This window comes from Amphiura filiformis, chromosome 15 (genome assembly GCF_039555335.1).
Source record: "Amphiura filiformis chromosome 15, Afil_fr2py, whole genome shotgun sequence".
Taxonomy (NCBI): domain Eukaryota; kingdom Metazoa; phylum Echinodermata; class Ophiuroidea; order Amphilepidida; family Amphiuridae; genus Amphiura; species Amphiura filiformis.
In genome coordinates this window covers 7,791,710-7,808,321 of record NC_092642.1, presented here as the reverse complement: position 1 = coordinate 7,808,321, position 16,612 = coordinate 7,791,710, and the positions used below count along the sequence as shown (strand labels likewise).

Below are 16,612 nucleotides of genomic sequence, written 5' to 3'. Positions count from 1 at the left end.
TTGCTCAGTGGTAAGCTTTGTGCGTTGACTGAGTGAAGTATCCGCAAGTAAAAATTCTCTGACTACTTCAACCAAGACCGTCAGGTGGGACGATGTAAACAGGGCGGATACGTCGTAAGATGTTAAAGTCTCGTCATCTTCCACTTGAATGTCTTTAAGCTTATCCACCAAATCACTGGAGTTGGCTACGTGGTGGCATGATTTACCAACTAAAGGGCCAATGATATACGACAATTGTTTGGCTACATTATACGTGACAGAGTCAATGCTACTGACTATGGGTCGCAAAGGGATGGCAGGCTTATGGATCTTTGGGAGACCATAAACGCTGGTACAGTTTCACCAGGGTACAACTTGTGATATTCGACACGATCTATGGCCTCAGCCTTCTCTAATTGTTGAAGAGACTCGATTACTTTCTTTTTGTAACCAGCCGTGGGATCTCTTTTCAACGGTTCATATACTTTTGCATCATTCAACAAAGCATTGGCTTTCTCTTCATAGTCAGATTTATCTAAAACAACAGTACATCTACCTTTATCTGCTGGTAACACAAGGATGTTATTGTCTTTACCTAGCGTTGAAATGGCAGTGCGTTGTTCCTTGCTGATGTTTGATGGTGGTAGTTTAGCATTAACAAGACAAGCAGTCACTTGAGCACGTGAATTGCGTCCGCTTCGCGACGTCCAATTGATTATGCTTTATCGCTGATTCTGTTGCTGTAATAAGCTCCACGTGTGGGATCCTATCCGGCGCGACAGAGAAGTTAATCCTCGCGATAAGACGCCCTTTTCCGCGACAGAAAGAGTCCGACTGGAGAGGTTTTTCACCCAGCGTTCCTTAGCTAGCTTAATCCTGGTCTAATCCATCATTATCACGCCAATTTTCATCTCTATCCGCCGAGATTTGACAGAAACCAAACGCTTTCAGTATTTTTGTTGTTGTCTTGCTTTTGACTTCCTGTGTTGATCAAGTTGACCGCGAGTCGTGAACTCTGACACTTGACCCCATACGTCACTCGGCAACCGCTTGCTTAGCGACTCGGAAATTGTCGAAATTTCCCTTTTCAGAACATTGATCGTAAAATTTGTCTGTCTTACACGTTCATTTATCAGATCTTTCTGGGCTTTGGCGACGATTTTATCGGCCCTATGTCCTTTACTCGCTGCTTAATCCACAAACTTCGCGGTACAGTATCCGAGTGGAGGCACCTCAAATTAAATCGTAGGTGATTGCGATAGTCAGCTAATTTCCTCGACGTTCTCTCATATTTCCTGGTCAAGTCAAGGCAATCCTTGCCAAAATGAGTTCGATAAATTTGTGAATATTCTCAGTCATCCAAGTAGATAAACATAATAAAATGAATATTAAATCTGTTCATCTGGACTTACTATTTTTGATAGCGACAGTATCGCGTCTCATCCAAGACGCATCATCAGGCTGACTGACCAGGTTGTTGACTATTGACCTGTGACGTACTTGATGGTATGACGTCACAGGGGAGTCACAACCTGTCCAGGACCCACGACGCAGCAATCCGGAAGCTACCCTGGCGACTCCCCCTGTGACGCCATACCATCAAGTACGTCACAGGTCAATAGTCAACAACCTGATCAGTCAGCCTGATGATGCGTCTTGGATGAGACGCGATACTGTCGCTATCAAAAATAGTAAGTCCAGATGAACAGATTTAATATTCATTTTATTATGTTTATCTACCTGGATGACTGAGAATATTCACAAATTTGACTTAAATCATGATTTAAATCACTGATTTAAATCAACTTTTTAATTTCAATTTCTTGTAAATACCTGATCGGATTGCACACATGTCTAGCATGGGGTATAGCAGTTTTTGGAATAAAAAACACAAAAACACAAAAGTCAATCTAAATTTTAAAAAAATCAGATAAAAATCAAATAAATCAATTTAATTTTTTTTTAATCGCCAATCTTGGAAAATAAGAGCAATGCAGGCAAACTTGAAGGAATTTCATTATTTCTGCATGCTACTTACAATAATGATGTCACCTTATGTTGCATTACGAGATGATTTACACAATTTTGGTGTTATGTGACATTGGATGGGAAATTGTTCTAGCATTGGCTGAAAAGTGTGTCAATATTTTAATAATTTGATTGATTTCTCTTTTTTTCTTTATCGTTGCAGATTGTACGACAAGACAGGACAATGGAGCAGATAGTGTTCCCAATCTTGCCTGTATGTGAGTTCCTAACCCCGATGACAAAGTACAAAGTGTACAACACGGCAGAACAGGATGAGCAAGGAAGTAAGGTGGCCGATTTCTTTGAAAGGACAGAAGATATGTTTGAAGAAATGCAGTGGCAGAAAAAGCTCAGAGGTAAGTCTACAGACAATTTAGTGTGAGAGTTATTGTATTATGTTAAAGATTATGAACACATTATGGATTCAAACTTGGTTCCCATCAGAAACAGCTATGAGAATATTCTTGTTTAAATAGGATTTCCATTTTGGGGGATGTTCCCCCAAATTTCTGTGTTTTTGTATTTGTTTCGAGTATTTTTGGGAGATTTTACATGCTTTTTCTTGTGTTTTGTTTTTTGAGACTATTCCTGGTTTTTTTATTGAAATGTATTCTCCTGCCTGGAGAAATGTCAGGCAATTCAGTAGAGCAAGTTGTATATCAAGCAAATCAAGTTTAAGTTATTTTAAAAATTCAATCCTACTGAGATTTTTGGTCACATGATATGTGTGATGTGACATGATTTGAACAAAACAGACCAAAGGAGACAATTAATTTATTATCCTCATCAACTTGTTAAATAATCAAGGATACTACTTCTGAAATCCGTACGACCTGTGCGTACTTAGCCGTGAACTTGAGTTTAGAGCTTTTGTATTGCAGTTTTTACATATATTATTTAGTTTTTGCTCCTTATTTTGATCAGAATATCATTTTCAAAATTGCTGTCTTTGGCTTTTTTTAGTGATGCCTTACTAATAATAATAACATGATACAATCACATTTTCAAAACCTTAATGCTGTACATGCTTGCCATAGGCTTCAACATCACAAGTCCCCCAAGTTTTGAAATATTTTCTCAAAATATGAAAGCTATCTTGAGCTTGAGCTATCTCAAGAACCACTGAACCAATACCAGGCTTGTTTGTACTCATTTTAATGCATCTGTTATGTCGATTCCAAATATGGTCATTAAAATGTACAATTCTAACATTTTTCAATAAAAATTTTGAAAGTTGTTGTCTGCAGTCAACACCCACATGGAGAGGGTTAACACATATATCATTTTTCACTCCAGCCAAACCACTGCTGTTTCTACTCAGTCATAATGTGACCAAATGGAGACAAATAGTGTTCAACTTTGCCATCCTCATCAATTGCCTTGTAGCTATCTTCTATCCATTTGACCCAAATGCCAAAGGTAAGATACATGTTTGTTTGTTTGTATCAACTTGTTTTAAAAGAAACTTGCACAGCACACACCTGTTCCGTGCCACTCGTCCTGGCCAAGATTGAGCACTGTGATAATTGCGGGGCAATTATAGACCTTTTCAAAACGACTTTTAACAATTCATTCTGATTAAACCTGAAGCATGAAATAAATAACATGATCTCATTTCCGTGCAATTTCCAATAATTTCCAAATGGGGTTTGAAAAGGTCTATTTATTAGTAGTAGTAGCAGTAGAAGTATGATTATCATTGTTAATATTTGTTTTCTTGATCCTTACAGATCTGAATCCCAAATTATCTGGTCTAATCTGGATCACCATGATAATATCGTTCATAGTGACCATCATGGTGCCCAAGGCTTCTAGTATCAGGACATTTGTAATGGCTGGTGTATTACGCATGATATTCTCACTGGGGATAATACATACGCTAACTATACTAGGGATGGTAAATGTAAGTAAAGTGCTATCAATATTATGATGTAGTTAGAGAATCATAAGTATTGTTCTGAAGCCCAGCCATATCTATCGCCTGATATACACAGGAGATAGCATTATTTTAAGTGGAGCAACGAGTCAGCACGGTGCCAGCAAGAATTTACACCGAGCACCATCTGCAAGTGTTCACACCACTAAAACAACCCCTATATTGTCCATATGTAAAATTCAACTATTCAGTTATAGTTTTCTCGGCTATAAAGTGACTGATTGCTTCAGATCTACATTTTCTTTGGAGACCAAGATCTAGGTAGTCATAACAGAGTAGGATATCATCCAAGGTTCCAGTAGAAGATCATGCAAGGTTCCAATAGCCTCAAAAATAGGCTGCAATAGGAAGTATAACCACTTAATAATGTGGGTAAAGCCAAGAGTTGTAGGAAGTCGAGTCATTTCATTAAAGCCACATGAAATCAACCCTAATTTAATATGAGTGATAATTGTTACCTTTCAGGTTGGCGTCAAGGCATTATTCATAGTGAGTTTTATAGGTAATCGTGGGTTGGCATCCAACAAATCACTGCGTACTGTACTCTTGGATGTACAAGTCCTCTATCACCTTGGTTACCTAGGAATGTGTATGCTTGGACTCTGTGTACACACATTCTTCTACAGTGTTGTGGTGAGTTGTAGCAGCTAATTGCACCATTTACAAAGTTATAGCTATTGATTAAAACACTGCATTGGGATAACCACATCCCCTGAAGATATTTGCATTCAACCAAATTTGCAAGTTTCAGCCATTTTTACATCAGTTTTGGTGTTTTAAAAAAAAACCACATTTTCACAAATGTAGCATTGGATCCTCTTGAAATGGGCAGACGTTACAGTTTGATGACCTGTAATAACATTAATATACATATGAGGTAAACATGGTAAATGCTGTATATTGATGTGGCAGTCTTGTCTATATAATATTAACTGGAAACAGATGGGTACCAATCATTTTGATACAGCCTGTAGGTCTTCCGAAGGAAAATGCCTTATGGCACCATCTCATATTTCTATCACAATTGCAGCGCCATAGACATTGTTTTTCACAAGATATTTCAAAATACATAACAATATTTACAGGTTTGAATTTCAGCCTGCCTATTCATGGCCAAGTGGTTAAGGCACAGGTCTCGTAAACCTGAGGTCCTAGGTTTAATTCCCAGGCGGGATCACTTATTCTATTTGTCTGCTTTATTGTTTGCGCAATGAAGAAGATGGTGAAAAAGTGTGTTCATTACATTTCAGAATACATAAAAATAGTATATAAAAAAACGGAATGTTGAGGAAAAAATGAGGGCCTCATGTTGAGATAATCATTATGTCTTACGTAACTTTGTGTTTGTAATATTTGCCCCTCATGACAGTTACTTGACATGATCTACTCAGAGGAGACGCTATTTAATGTAATCCGGTCCGTGACGCGTAACTGGAGGTCTATCGCATTGACATTTGTTTTGGCTCTTATCTTGGTGTATCTCTTCTCTATCATCGGATATCTCTTCCTGCAAGATGACTTTGTCTTACCCATCGACCAGAAACCAGCTGTCCAAATGATTGAACCAGAAAAGAAAGTCAATCAGAGTAAGTTTGTGTTTGTGTCTCACAATGGGGTGAGGGATATTGGTATGTGCAGCAGTGTTAAATCAGAGGCCTGATGGAAATTATAATCTGCATTATAGTCAATTAAGGAAGTTTGACCAACATTGGGTCAAATTAGGAAATAATTGCTTCATTTGTTGCACCAAATTTCCAGAGAGAGTAAACATTGATGTGCAGTGGTGAGTGATGTGACGACCCCCCCTTTTCAGGCTTCTCTTCCCGCCTTAGTCCTTAGACCCTGCTTCCAGCTAGCTTTAGTTCATATGCCATCTCTTTTGTACTCGTTCACATTTTTTAACATTTTCAGACTCTATTTGCATTAAATTTGATTAAGCTCCAGCTCCAAAGACAATATTGCTCCAAAAGACAGTAGTTTTGAAAACCTACATGGCACATCCCTATTCCAAAACAATTGAGTACCCCCCCCCCCCATGTGTGTTTGCGTGGGTGGGGTGTGCATGTTTTTGTGTTTATTGCAGTGGCAGTTGTCAAGGGTATGCTCTCTGGCAAAGTATTAAGGTTGGTCTTAACCCTGGAATTATGGAAACTTTCGGGCCTTATAACTGCTAAATTGTTGGTATAAAGTATATAAAAGTAAATATATTTAGAATGGCAGAGACTTGATCAATTCTTCTGTGAGGTCAAATTTGGGCCAAAATGCTCATTTTTGGCCCCAAATTTTCAACAAAATCATAAAAAAGCCAGATTTTTGCCAAAATTTCAAATATTTTTGGTGAAGTTGGTCAAAATTCAAAAAAATAAAAAAACGGCTCCTAGATATACTACTGGAACTACATCCTAAAGACATTGACAGGTCAAAATTTGACCCTTTTTCAGATTCTTTTGTGATGAGCATGCGCACCAAATAATATCCCAAGTGAACCCCCCGGGACAGAAACTTGCTGAATAAGCCTTAAAAAGTGGGACTGTAAGTCTTCACACTCGCCTAGTACTATGATCAGTTGTTTTCATTTTGCATGGTTTCCATTTGTTTTAGGTGTGCCAGGACAAGTTGTGAATATGACAGCACCTTCATTTGATGTTGGTACATGCCCTGCCAAAGGCTGTGAAAAGGTTGAGGAGGAAGAAGAAGATAACGGCTCTTTCTTTGACATGTTTGCTAAACATGGTAAGAATTGCATGAATTATATACGAGTAGATGTAGTATTAACTCTTTTTTGATGTTGTCGAAATAAATCCAAATTATATTAGCCATTCCTGCAAATTTAACATTTTTCTGTGTAGTTCCACTGCAAAATATGCAATTTTTGAGCCATGTATAAGAATATGGTAAGAACTGCAAACATTATATGGAAGTAGATTAGTAATTTTTTATTTAGCTTGATAACAAAACCTTTAATATTACAGGCTGCGGGTAGGACCCAATGATTTTTGTGGTGCAAAATCCGATGACGTGACATTTATCTTTCTCCACAGTTTGATTTGGTCCTCTCAATTGCAAAATAGTTTAAAATGACATGTTACTAATATCCTTCTGAATTAAAGAAATATGCTCAAGTAATATGTAAAATCACATCCAAATAAAGTTTGCAAATATTTTGTTATGATATCTCTAGCTGAAGAGTACCTAGAAGACCAGGAAGTAGCAACCATAGATGATGACGCCAATGATGATGGTGTGCCAGATGTTGAGAGAGTCTGTGAAACTCTATTAATGTGTATTGTGACAACTCTAAACCATGGTGTAAGGAATGGAGGAGGTATAGGGGATATACTAAGAAGCCTTTCAAGCCATGTAAGTATAGAGTATTAATATGTATTGTGACAACTCTAAACCATGGTGTAAGGAATGGAGGAGGTATAGGGGATACACTTATAAGCCCTTCAAGTAACACTGGCGTGTCCTGGGGGGCTGCACGTTGTTAAAAATCAGCTGTTTTTTGGTGATTTTAGCCACTAAGCCCCCCACATAACTCTGAAAGCCCTCTGAGCCCCCCCCACAGTAAGGTAAGTCTAGAGTATAAATGTGTATTGTGTATCAATCTGTATCACAAATGGCCATCATAAAAACCTATTGAGCAAGTAAATTTGAGTGTTTATTGTTGTGTATCTTTTCAGGAAGCACTGTATATATTCCGTGTGCTATATGATCTCTTGTTCTTCTTCATCGTCAACATCATCGTCATGAACCTCATCTTTGGTGTCATCATTGACACATTTGCGGATCTCAGGAGTGAGAAGCAGAATAAAGATGAGGTCCTCAGGAACACCTGCTTTATATGTGGTATGTGCATGTCTTTGGGCTATTCCACTTGAAATCCACATCCCCTATGGAACACATGACCTTAATCTCCCACACAGGGGGGTGAAGACTTCAAATGAGTTGCCCATTTAGGTAACCCCATTTGAAATTCACACTCCCTGTGTGGGATATTAAAGTTCATTCTTCCATAGGAGTGTACAGATTCCAACTGGCATAGCCCAATAGGATATTTTAGTAAAATTGGCACAATTCTTTGATCAGGACTGGGGTGGTAATTAAATGTAAGGGGAATTGTTGAATAAGTTCAATTAATTATTTCGGCATATTGATTGGTCAATTTTCATTATTTTGTGTATTGATTCCATTCCATTCATTTTCATTCGTTCGTTCATTCATTCATCCATTTACCATTCATTCATTCATCCAACATTAATCAGCCTGGATAGCAATTTTATCACAAGAGTGAAATAGAATTTCTCATTGTGGTATACTTGAGTATTATGCTGAGATTTAAAAAAAATGAATAAGAGCACCATTGGTTCTTAATCTGCACTATTAGTTCTTATTTTCACATGTTGGCTGTATTTGTAAGCCTTAATTTAAAAAAAATTATAAAAAATTATAAAATTAGAATAATATTTAACTGACTAATGGACCTGCCTGTCGTCACGGGAGAGGATAGTAAAAACAAAAATTCCTATCGTTTATTCTCTAAATATAAGTACATCTCCTTCTCAATGTACCCTTGTTACAGCTTTGCAGAGGTCAGCTTTTGACAATAAATCCATCTCATTTGAAGAACATGTCAAAGATGAGCACAACATGTGGCATTATCTCTACTTCATTGTATTGGTCAAAGTCAAAGACCCTACAGAGTTTACTGGACCAGAGAGCTATGTATATCACATGATTAAGGTATGTATATCACATGATTATGGCATGTCTGACACATGATCCAAGTATGTATGTTTCATGTTGAGGATATGCATTATCACATGACTATAACTTTAAAAGGGAATTGAGGAAAAACTCTCATATTTGCTATGGAGAATACATGTCACATGACAATTCAATATCCGTATTCAAGAAATATACATCATGTTATCTTGATGTCAATATTTGATATGTTATATTGACAAATTTCACTTTACCGTATATCCAGAATAATTCTTAACATCAAACCCCTAACATCTGTGCTTTTCCACAAAAGTGTGCGATTTATACAATATATTTGCCTCATAGGGCTGGACTTATAGTCAGAGCCAAGTGTATGTGGTGTTTACAGTGTATTTTTATGTTTAATCACGTAGTTATCTATTGTGTTTGTATTTTTTTTTCTGTAGGAGAAAAACTTAGATTGGTTTCCTAGATTGCGAGCCATGTCACTAGCAGCTGATGAAGGAGAGAATGAGCAGAATGAACTACGCAACCTCACCATGCAACTTGAAAGCACTAATTCACTTGTTAAGACTCTATCAACTCAACTATCAGAACTCAAAGATCAGGTAAGAAGTCACCACTGGTAGTAAAAATAGGGACTTAGAGGCATCTCAAACTCACTGAAAATAGATGTCATACTGAACTACCCACAACAAATCTGTATGCGATTGAGAGCACTAGGTGATAAGCAAAGACCAAAGAATTATTTTTGTTACATATTTCAAAATTTTGCAACATTTTTATTTTCATTTTGATTTCAGATGACAGAACAGAGGAAACAGAAGCAACGTATCGGACTACTTAGTACCCCCACCTTGCCGAATCACATGGGACCACCCTGAATGAATTCACCATCACAATGGAATCACCATGGCAATGGAATCACAATGACAGTGAGTTGCCATGATGGCATGTGGGACTGCTTAGTAAATAGTCCATGTTCACATGGGATCCCTGTGATACAGCGATGGATAAAGTGAATGTAGCTAGTTACATTGATGGGATGCATTCCTTGATGTGAAGTGACAGGGACTAGACTCAGCAGTTGAGTAATGAGAAAACTCTGCCATGTTTACATGTCACTCATGGAGGCAACTTAATATTCCTTTATATTATTTTGCTATGCACCCAGCAAACTTTGATTCTAAGTGTGTGGTTGTATGCGTTCTGCATGTAAAACATTGTGCCAAAAATGCACGCCAAGCACTGCATACACAAATCATCAAAATGCTCAAGCATAAAGACAAATTATGGCTTGATTTCAGGCTCTTGTCAACAAATGCAGTAGGTACATTATCTGTCCTCCATGAGTGACAAACCTAGATGGTGAATTTGCAATAGTGTTATGTATGGTCAATTTTGAGTCTTTGGGAATAATATTTTTGGAATTAATACATATTTTGATCTCATATATTGATGACAACAAGAAATAACCAAAAGTGTCAGCGTTCCTTTAATGAATATCTGTGTGAACAGAAAAAAAGTTTGGAAGCTATAATGCCAAAGATTGTTGTGGATGCATTCCTTATTTTATGTTTAAAAGTGTTTAACAAATTCCCATGGCAATGAATAAAGGAATCTCTCAGGTGTGTACAATGCCACACTTTTGTCATAGCAACGAAGAAGTAATTATATCGCCAAACGATCAAGTGTGAATCTTTTTTAATCAAAGATATTTTTGTAAGTTAGCTTTATAAATAAGGTTCAGCTTTGGTCCAATCATGTCTGTCTGTCTCTTACAATGTATCAAAATTATAGAGGGACTATTTTCAGAGTGACATAATTTTTGTATTTACAAATTGAAATTATTGACTGAGAATATTTTAAAGGTTGCCTATCTGATCTTGAGAACAATCTCTATCAAGATGATCATGTTAAACTTGAAATATGTTTATTGAAACTACTATTTTTATGACATGAATTACCATTGATGTTAAGAAAATGCTTATGCCTTCAGTGTATTTATTGTTGCCTTTGTTTTTGTAAAATGTCCTCTAGGGCAATGTTTTTACAATATTTTTGCTTGGTGAAATAGAAAAAATGATCATGAAATAATTATAATAACGATTGTTATTTATACATATACAATTATGATATTACAATGAAATATTTTTCTATGAAAAACATTTTCAAATGTATTGACAAGTGCATGACTGTGTCTTGCATAGGTTGATTTGGGTGATGTTCTTAATAGCTTTATCTGTGTGCACGTGTTTACTAATTTGAGTCACCCTATATGCCTATTTGAACACTAAGCTTCAGTTCGAGGGTGGACTGATACATGGAGTGAAATTACAATGTTTCAGTTGTATTTTCATCCTAATGCACTATTTAAATAAGAACCACAACCGTCTGTCCTGGGATATGTGGAATAATGACCTGACCTGGCCTATGCCGTTCACTCCAACATGGAGTTTAGTGGTGGCATCTGTTTCACAATGGTCCTCCATTTCTGTCTGTTTATGGATTGGTGACTAGCCTCCACCACAGATTTCAGGTTTAATTTGGTGCAGTCAGCCTTGATGCAATCTAGCCATCGTTTTGGTGGAATAATGATGGGGATTATAATCATATTTTTAGGGATTAAACATAAAATGTCCTTCATGGTGAAGTCAGGCAAAGATTTAAAAAGCGTTGATCAAAATTCATCTTACTTGGGGTATGTCATCAACATTGACCAACTTAGGCCATCTTAATTAAATCCTGTGTCTCAAAGCTTGAGAGAAATTTAAAACCTAATGCGGAATGCGGTGTTTTTTACTGTATTTTAATTTTTTTTATGTGTCAGTACAGGATTTAGGACAAGCATTTTGTGCAAAAAATATCCAATGTTGCAAATGTTGGAATAAAAAAAAGTCACTGCTACAAACTACTATTCTTCTCTTTTATTATTTTCGTGTTCAAAGTTTCCAAAAAGATCGAAAACTTGAAATCAAATACGAATTTTGATTTTCAAAGAGGACTATGTGCACAATTTTACTAACGCGCACGGCAGTTTTGAGACACAGGATTTAATAAAGATAGCCTTACATCCTGAAAGTGTGCTTATCTGGTCAAAGGAATTACCGTAAAATTCAGTAAATAAATGGAGATTAACTAGTATACAATTACACATGCTTCAATGTGATTCTGGACATGTCAGGTTGTATCATGGTTTGATAAGACCTGCCCCTATGAGAATTTTACAGTATACTCACAACACTGTAAATGCTCATACATATAAGCTGAAGGTATTCACAGAAGTCTGTGTTTAGGTGAAAGAAATTGAAGTGCCTCAAAGGGTGTGGACATGTGATAGGGCCTATATACAAAATAATTTGGTGCTTAATAGGGTGGTGGGTGGTACTTGACCCTCTAGGGTTTTGCAATTAAATTTTCAAAATAACACCAATCATTCCTCGTTTCCCAGGGTACAGGATAGAGGAGCTTTTTGAATAGTGCATAATCAAAGAACAAACTTGCTGAAATGCCTTTGAATTCTAATTGCCTTTGTTTATATTAACCATATTGTTTTTGCCTTAAAATCACTACTGATCCTAATGAAATTGTTTAGTTGGGAGGAGATTACTTGCAAAGGGGGTACACAATTGTGTAGGGTACTCTCTCTGGGTCAGTATAGTGACCAATTGAATATAAAGCCTTGTATATCAGAATCAAAGCCTCTATGACATAGTGCCAACACAAAATATTGCCTTCATTAACAAACTTGTTAAAGAGAGTAACATTGTGTACTGTTATCATTTTATTTTCAATTATCAACTGAAAAAAGATGTGGAAACATCAAACATTGGCTTGCTTTTTTGTTTGTTTTTTTTTCCTGTTGTTATGTTTTCTTGTGCATGATGTATATTGCTACAATAGAGTACCTTATGTTTAGTCTCCACCACGGGTTTGGTTTCGCTCACTCCAGATAAGCTGCCTGTTAATGATAACATCACAAGCCCTTGTTGTGTGGCTGAAGGCTTTCAACATATTAATTTAGGTAATAATATCCATGAGTTATCACATGGAGTGATTACAATAGAGTCCACACTTGTGGGTACATAGAGCCCTAGGTTTAGTATCAAACTCATTAGTTCCCAGATATATCTTTATAACTAGTCAAAAATGGTGTTATACATTAAAATTAGCTGACGGTTTGTGTGGAGAGCAAGCGGAATCAAAATGGCGGCGGGAAAGGGGACTATCTTAACCCGTTTAGGCTATTTTTATATTAATATAAATACCATAATTGTGCTTGCTAATACATGTAACTCTGTAGCATTTTACTTTCATGACCAATAGAGTAAGGACAGCCAGCGAAAGGGTGTGTGTGTGTGTAAATATATGCTGTAGCTGCCAAAGAAGTAAACATTCACCATTATCTAGCTATATAATAACTATTCTAATATGTGTGGTTTATTTATCTTATTACTGATTGTGGACCACTCTTGACACCAGCACAATTTTTCCACAAGATTACTTGATGCATAACACCCCTTCTGACAGCAATCCTAACCTTGTTTGAGCATAAACGATATTCTATAAGAATATTACTCTGAGCTATTATATATAGTATTTTTACATTTTGTACATGGATAAAAAATAAAATTTTGATTTACGAAATGAATTGAACTCTTGCAATGAAACCAATATGGAAAGTCCACCACTTTCATGTGTGTCATTGTATATTTTAATATTAGAATTAAATGTCAACATTTGACAGTCATAATATTATAATCATAGTAAGTCAATTTGAGACCAAATGAAATTATTCCAAGAAAGTGATCAGGTGTTAATGTGGCAAAATGTTTGTGAAGCTGGTGGCTGTTCCAAATGACTTTTACCCTCCCTGTGGAAGGCAATGTTTTTAAAAACTATGGGTATGGGTCTAAATACTAAAAACAAAGAAGCAAATGGAAGTGATTGAATGGAAGTGATTACTGTGGACGTTTGTTTGCAAATGACCAGAATAGTACGAGTTCTAAAACTTCATTTACTGACATTTTTGATAGAGCTGTAGTTGTTAATATATTTGTACCATTTCTATTTGCAAAAGTTGTAGAGTAAATCCATGCTGGAAGCTCTTATGCTATCGTGGTTTATTTGCTGCTAGATTTACAGATGCACAATAATAATGTTTTATAACTGTAATAGCCAATTTTTGAGATATCCCTGACATAATAGTATACAATTTGTGATATGATAGTAATTTTATATGGAATTTGTAAGATAACTATCAAACTGGGCTGGTCCCATTTATATAACAATATGACAAGCAAGTCACTATATCACATTGTTTATAATAATTAACATTACTTTTGTAATATCCTGATATTATATTATATTGTTTTGTTTTTGCTTTTTTTGTAAAGCGACATATTTGCGATTACTATGCCCCATCCTTATCTAATCTGTGAAGTCTCCAACTGCAGGCAGTGAAAAAGGCAGAAAAGCTTTGCACCACAGAGGAAATAGGTAATGTCATCCTCAAAACTGGATGTGATATAAAGGAGCGGTTTTTGTAATCTGGATTTGTCACTAATATGACTGCACAAAACAATTATTTTACGCAAAATTTGAATAATGTGTTTTTCACTGAATATTTTATTTTTAGTCTTGTTTATTATATTTTGTTATCTTACTATACAGGCAGTGATCTATTGCACCTGTGTTAAGCTTATTATTATTTTTTGCATTAATACTACAAAATATGTTCATCGTCTAGACTAGAGTATAATTATATTAATCTATATGCAAAGAGGCAAATTCTAGTAAGAGTTTTTGACTTGTATTTTTAATACAATTAACAAACATAAATTTGTAAATACAAATCTAGGAGCAGCTATGTCTTAAGTAGGTAATCTTAAAAGTAGGTTATCTTATTAAGTTAAAAAGGATAGCAAGACATGAATTACTGTGTCAGTTTTTGACATGTCTTAACTCTCAATAAACTTAATTCTATATTTGTGACGTGTCATGTCAAAAGGAGACACTTTTGGGCAGGTTATCAATTTTGAGGTTTTTACATATCTTACACATAGAAATATTTTGCTCCACAACACCGTTTCCCCAATGAAATCGGATATTACTAAGCGAAGATATTGAGTTCGTAAGTTATGGTATTATAAAATTGGAAATTGAGATATCGGTCTTTGAAAATATTATTGACAATGTTGAGAGTAGGAATTACCTTGAAAATGTCTCAAAAAATACAAGATGCAAGTTATATTCCAGTCTGAAACTATCAGACAATATTTTAAACATTAATAACATCACAAATTCGAAACAAACCCAAATTGTGAAAAATCACTCCCGGGCAGATTTTTGGCTATTTCTCCATTTACGATCCTGCCCAAAAGTGTCTCCTTTTGACATTACATGTCACATGTACTGCTATAATAATTACTTTTCAGCTCATTCAACATAATTTAACTTGTTACTTTTTCCTAACAGTTTATTTTTCATCTCACAACATGATTTTTCTCACATTTTGCACAAAATTTTGTATCTTACTTTTTTTTTCCATCCTTATTATTTTGTAAAGACAACTTGTGGGTAGATGCAATTATTAAAATCATGTGAATTGGGCTATTCCTATTGAAATCCATACACCCCTTATGGAAAACATGACCTTTATCTCCCACACAAGGAGTGTTGATTTCAAATGCAATCACCCATTCAGGTAACTCTATTTGTAATTCACACTTGTGTGGAAGATTAAGGTTGTCTTCCAGAGGTGTATGAATTTCAACTGGAATAGTCCATTAACATATCCAACGAATTTGACAAGTTAACAACGACACATTGATGATATTTTTGTACTTAATATAATGAATTAATATAAAGATGACAGTATATTGGCCTTTTAATATTTTGTTGATGATCAAATTGTATTGTTTATACAATGGCTTTTGTATTATGAAACCATCTGTTGTTGTAATATGTTTAATTGATAGTTAGATGCTGTTTACCATCTAACTTCCCCTGAAAATGGGTGGAAAACAAGCTTAAGGTGTTGGATCCATGCCAAGGGTGTTAATGCCACCTTTGATGTTTAATATCAAAAGGCTAATTCCAAGCATTGTATGTTTCAAATCAAAATGTATAGCAGATTCAACCCATCATGGGACGTTTTTCCAACAAATCCAGGCTGGCCTGCCAGTCATGCATAGCGTGATCGCCCGGTAGCCTGAATTTGTTTGAAAAACGTCCACGATGGGTTGAATCTGGTATAATTGGATTTGGCATTTTGGTAGCAAGTAACCATCACTGTTACAGAGTCATGTTATCTGTATTCACATTATTTATAAAATGTTTTCAGTACAAAGGAAACTTGATAATTATAATATATGGTATATCTATTATCTACTTCTAGATAATGTCACGTTGTATTATCTCAATTATGGTATCTACTTCAAATATGATTGATCGAGATGTTTTATATTGTACTGTTGAAGTACTAGCACTTATAATAAATATAATTGAATGAAATTATTTTTGTATGGTGTGATTCATATGTGGAGAGAAAGTCTATTTTTCTTCTTTTACACAAAACAAGACCAAACACAACATATTGACCCTTTGCATGGTCATCTCAAAATAAGGTTCTACCTGCTTTCTAACACATTGCTAGCGAAGTGTGAAAAACCAAACTACACTTTATGTGCATCCTTTTGCAGGGAGAATGTCATTTTGATAGGAAGATTGCCCTCAATATCTTGATTGATGTCAACTTGAAACATCCTTGATTACTTAATATTTTGGTCACAAAAGTTGCATGTACAGTGTGCCCCCACCCCAAAAAAAAATATTATACAAACCCATTTTTAATTTGATGTTCTATAATCTCAGGAAATGAACAATGCTTTTATTGGAAATGGTTCCCCTTCTACCCCCTGTTCAATGCACAATATGCTAATC

The 16,612-nt window shown here is 35.6% G+C and overlaps 1 protein-coding gene across 1 annotated transcript in view; it reads left to right on the top strand.

The window, feature by feature from the left end:
* Nucleotides 1–16,183, top strand: part of LOC140171196 (inositol 1,4,5-trisphosphate receptor-like) — a 160,100-nt gene extending 143,917 nt beyond the window's left edge. The window contains exons 48-58 of the mRNA XM_072194405.1: nucleotides 2,171–2,363; nucleotides 3,304–3,426; nucleotides 3,738–3,910; nucleotides 4,409–4,576; nucleotides 5,313–5,529; nucleotides 6,545–6,676; nucleotides 7,125–7,303; nucleotides 7,627–7,792; nucleotides 8,526–8,686; nucleotides 9,115–9,276; nucleotides 9,472–16,183. Of these exons, the coding sequence (XP_072050506.1) occupies nucleotides 2,171–2,363; nucleotides 3,304–3,426; nucleotides 3,738–3,910; nucleotides 4,409–4,576; nucleotides 5,313–5,529; nucleotides 6,545–6,676; nucleotides 7,125–7,303; nucleotides 7,627–7,792; nucleotides 8,526–8,686; nucleotides 9,115–9,276; nucleotides 9,472–9,552 (1,755 nt within the window). The 3' untranslated portion in view covers nucleotides 9,553–16,183. The remainder of the gene's footprint in view (nucleotides 1–2,170; nucleotides 2,364–3,303; nucleotides 3,427–3,737; nucleotides 3,911–4,408; nucleotides 4,577–5,312; nucleotides 5,530–6,544; nucleotides 6,677–7,124; nucleotides 7,304–7,626; nucleotides 7,793–8,525; nucleotides 8,687–9,114; nucleotides 9,277–9,471) is intronic.
* Nucleotides 16,184–16,612: the final 429 nt, after the last annotated feature.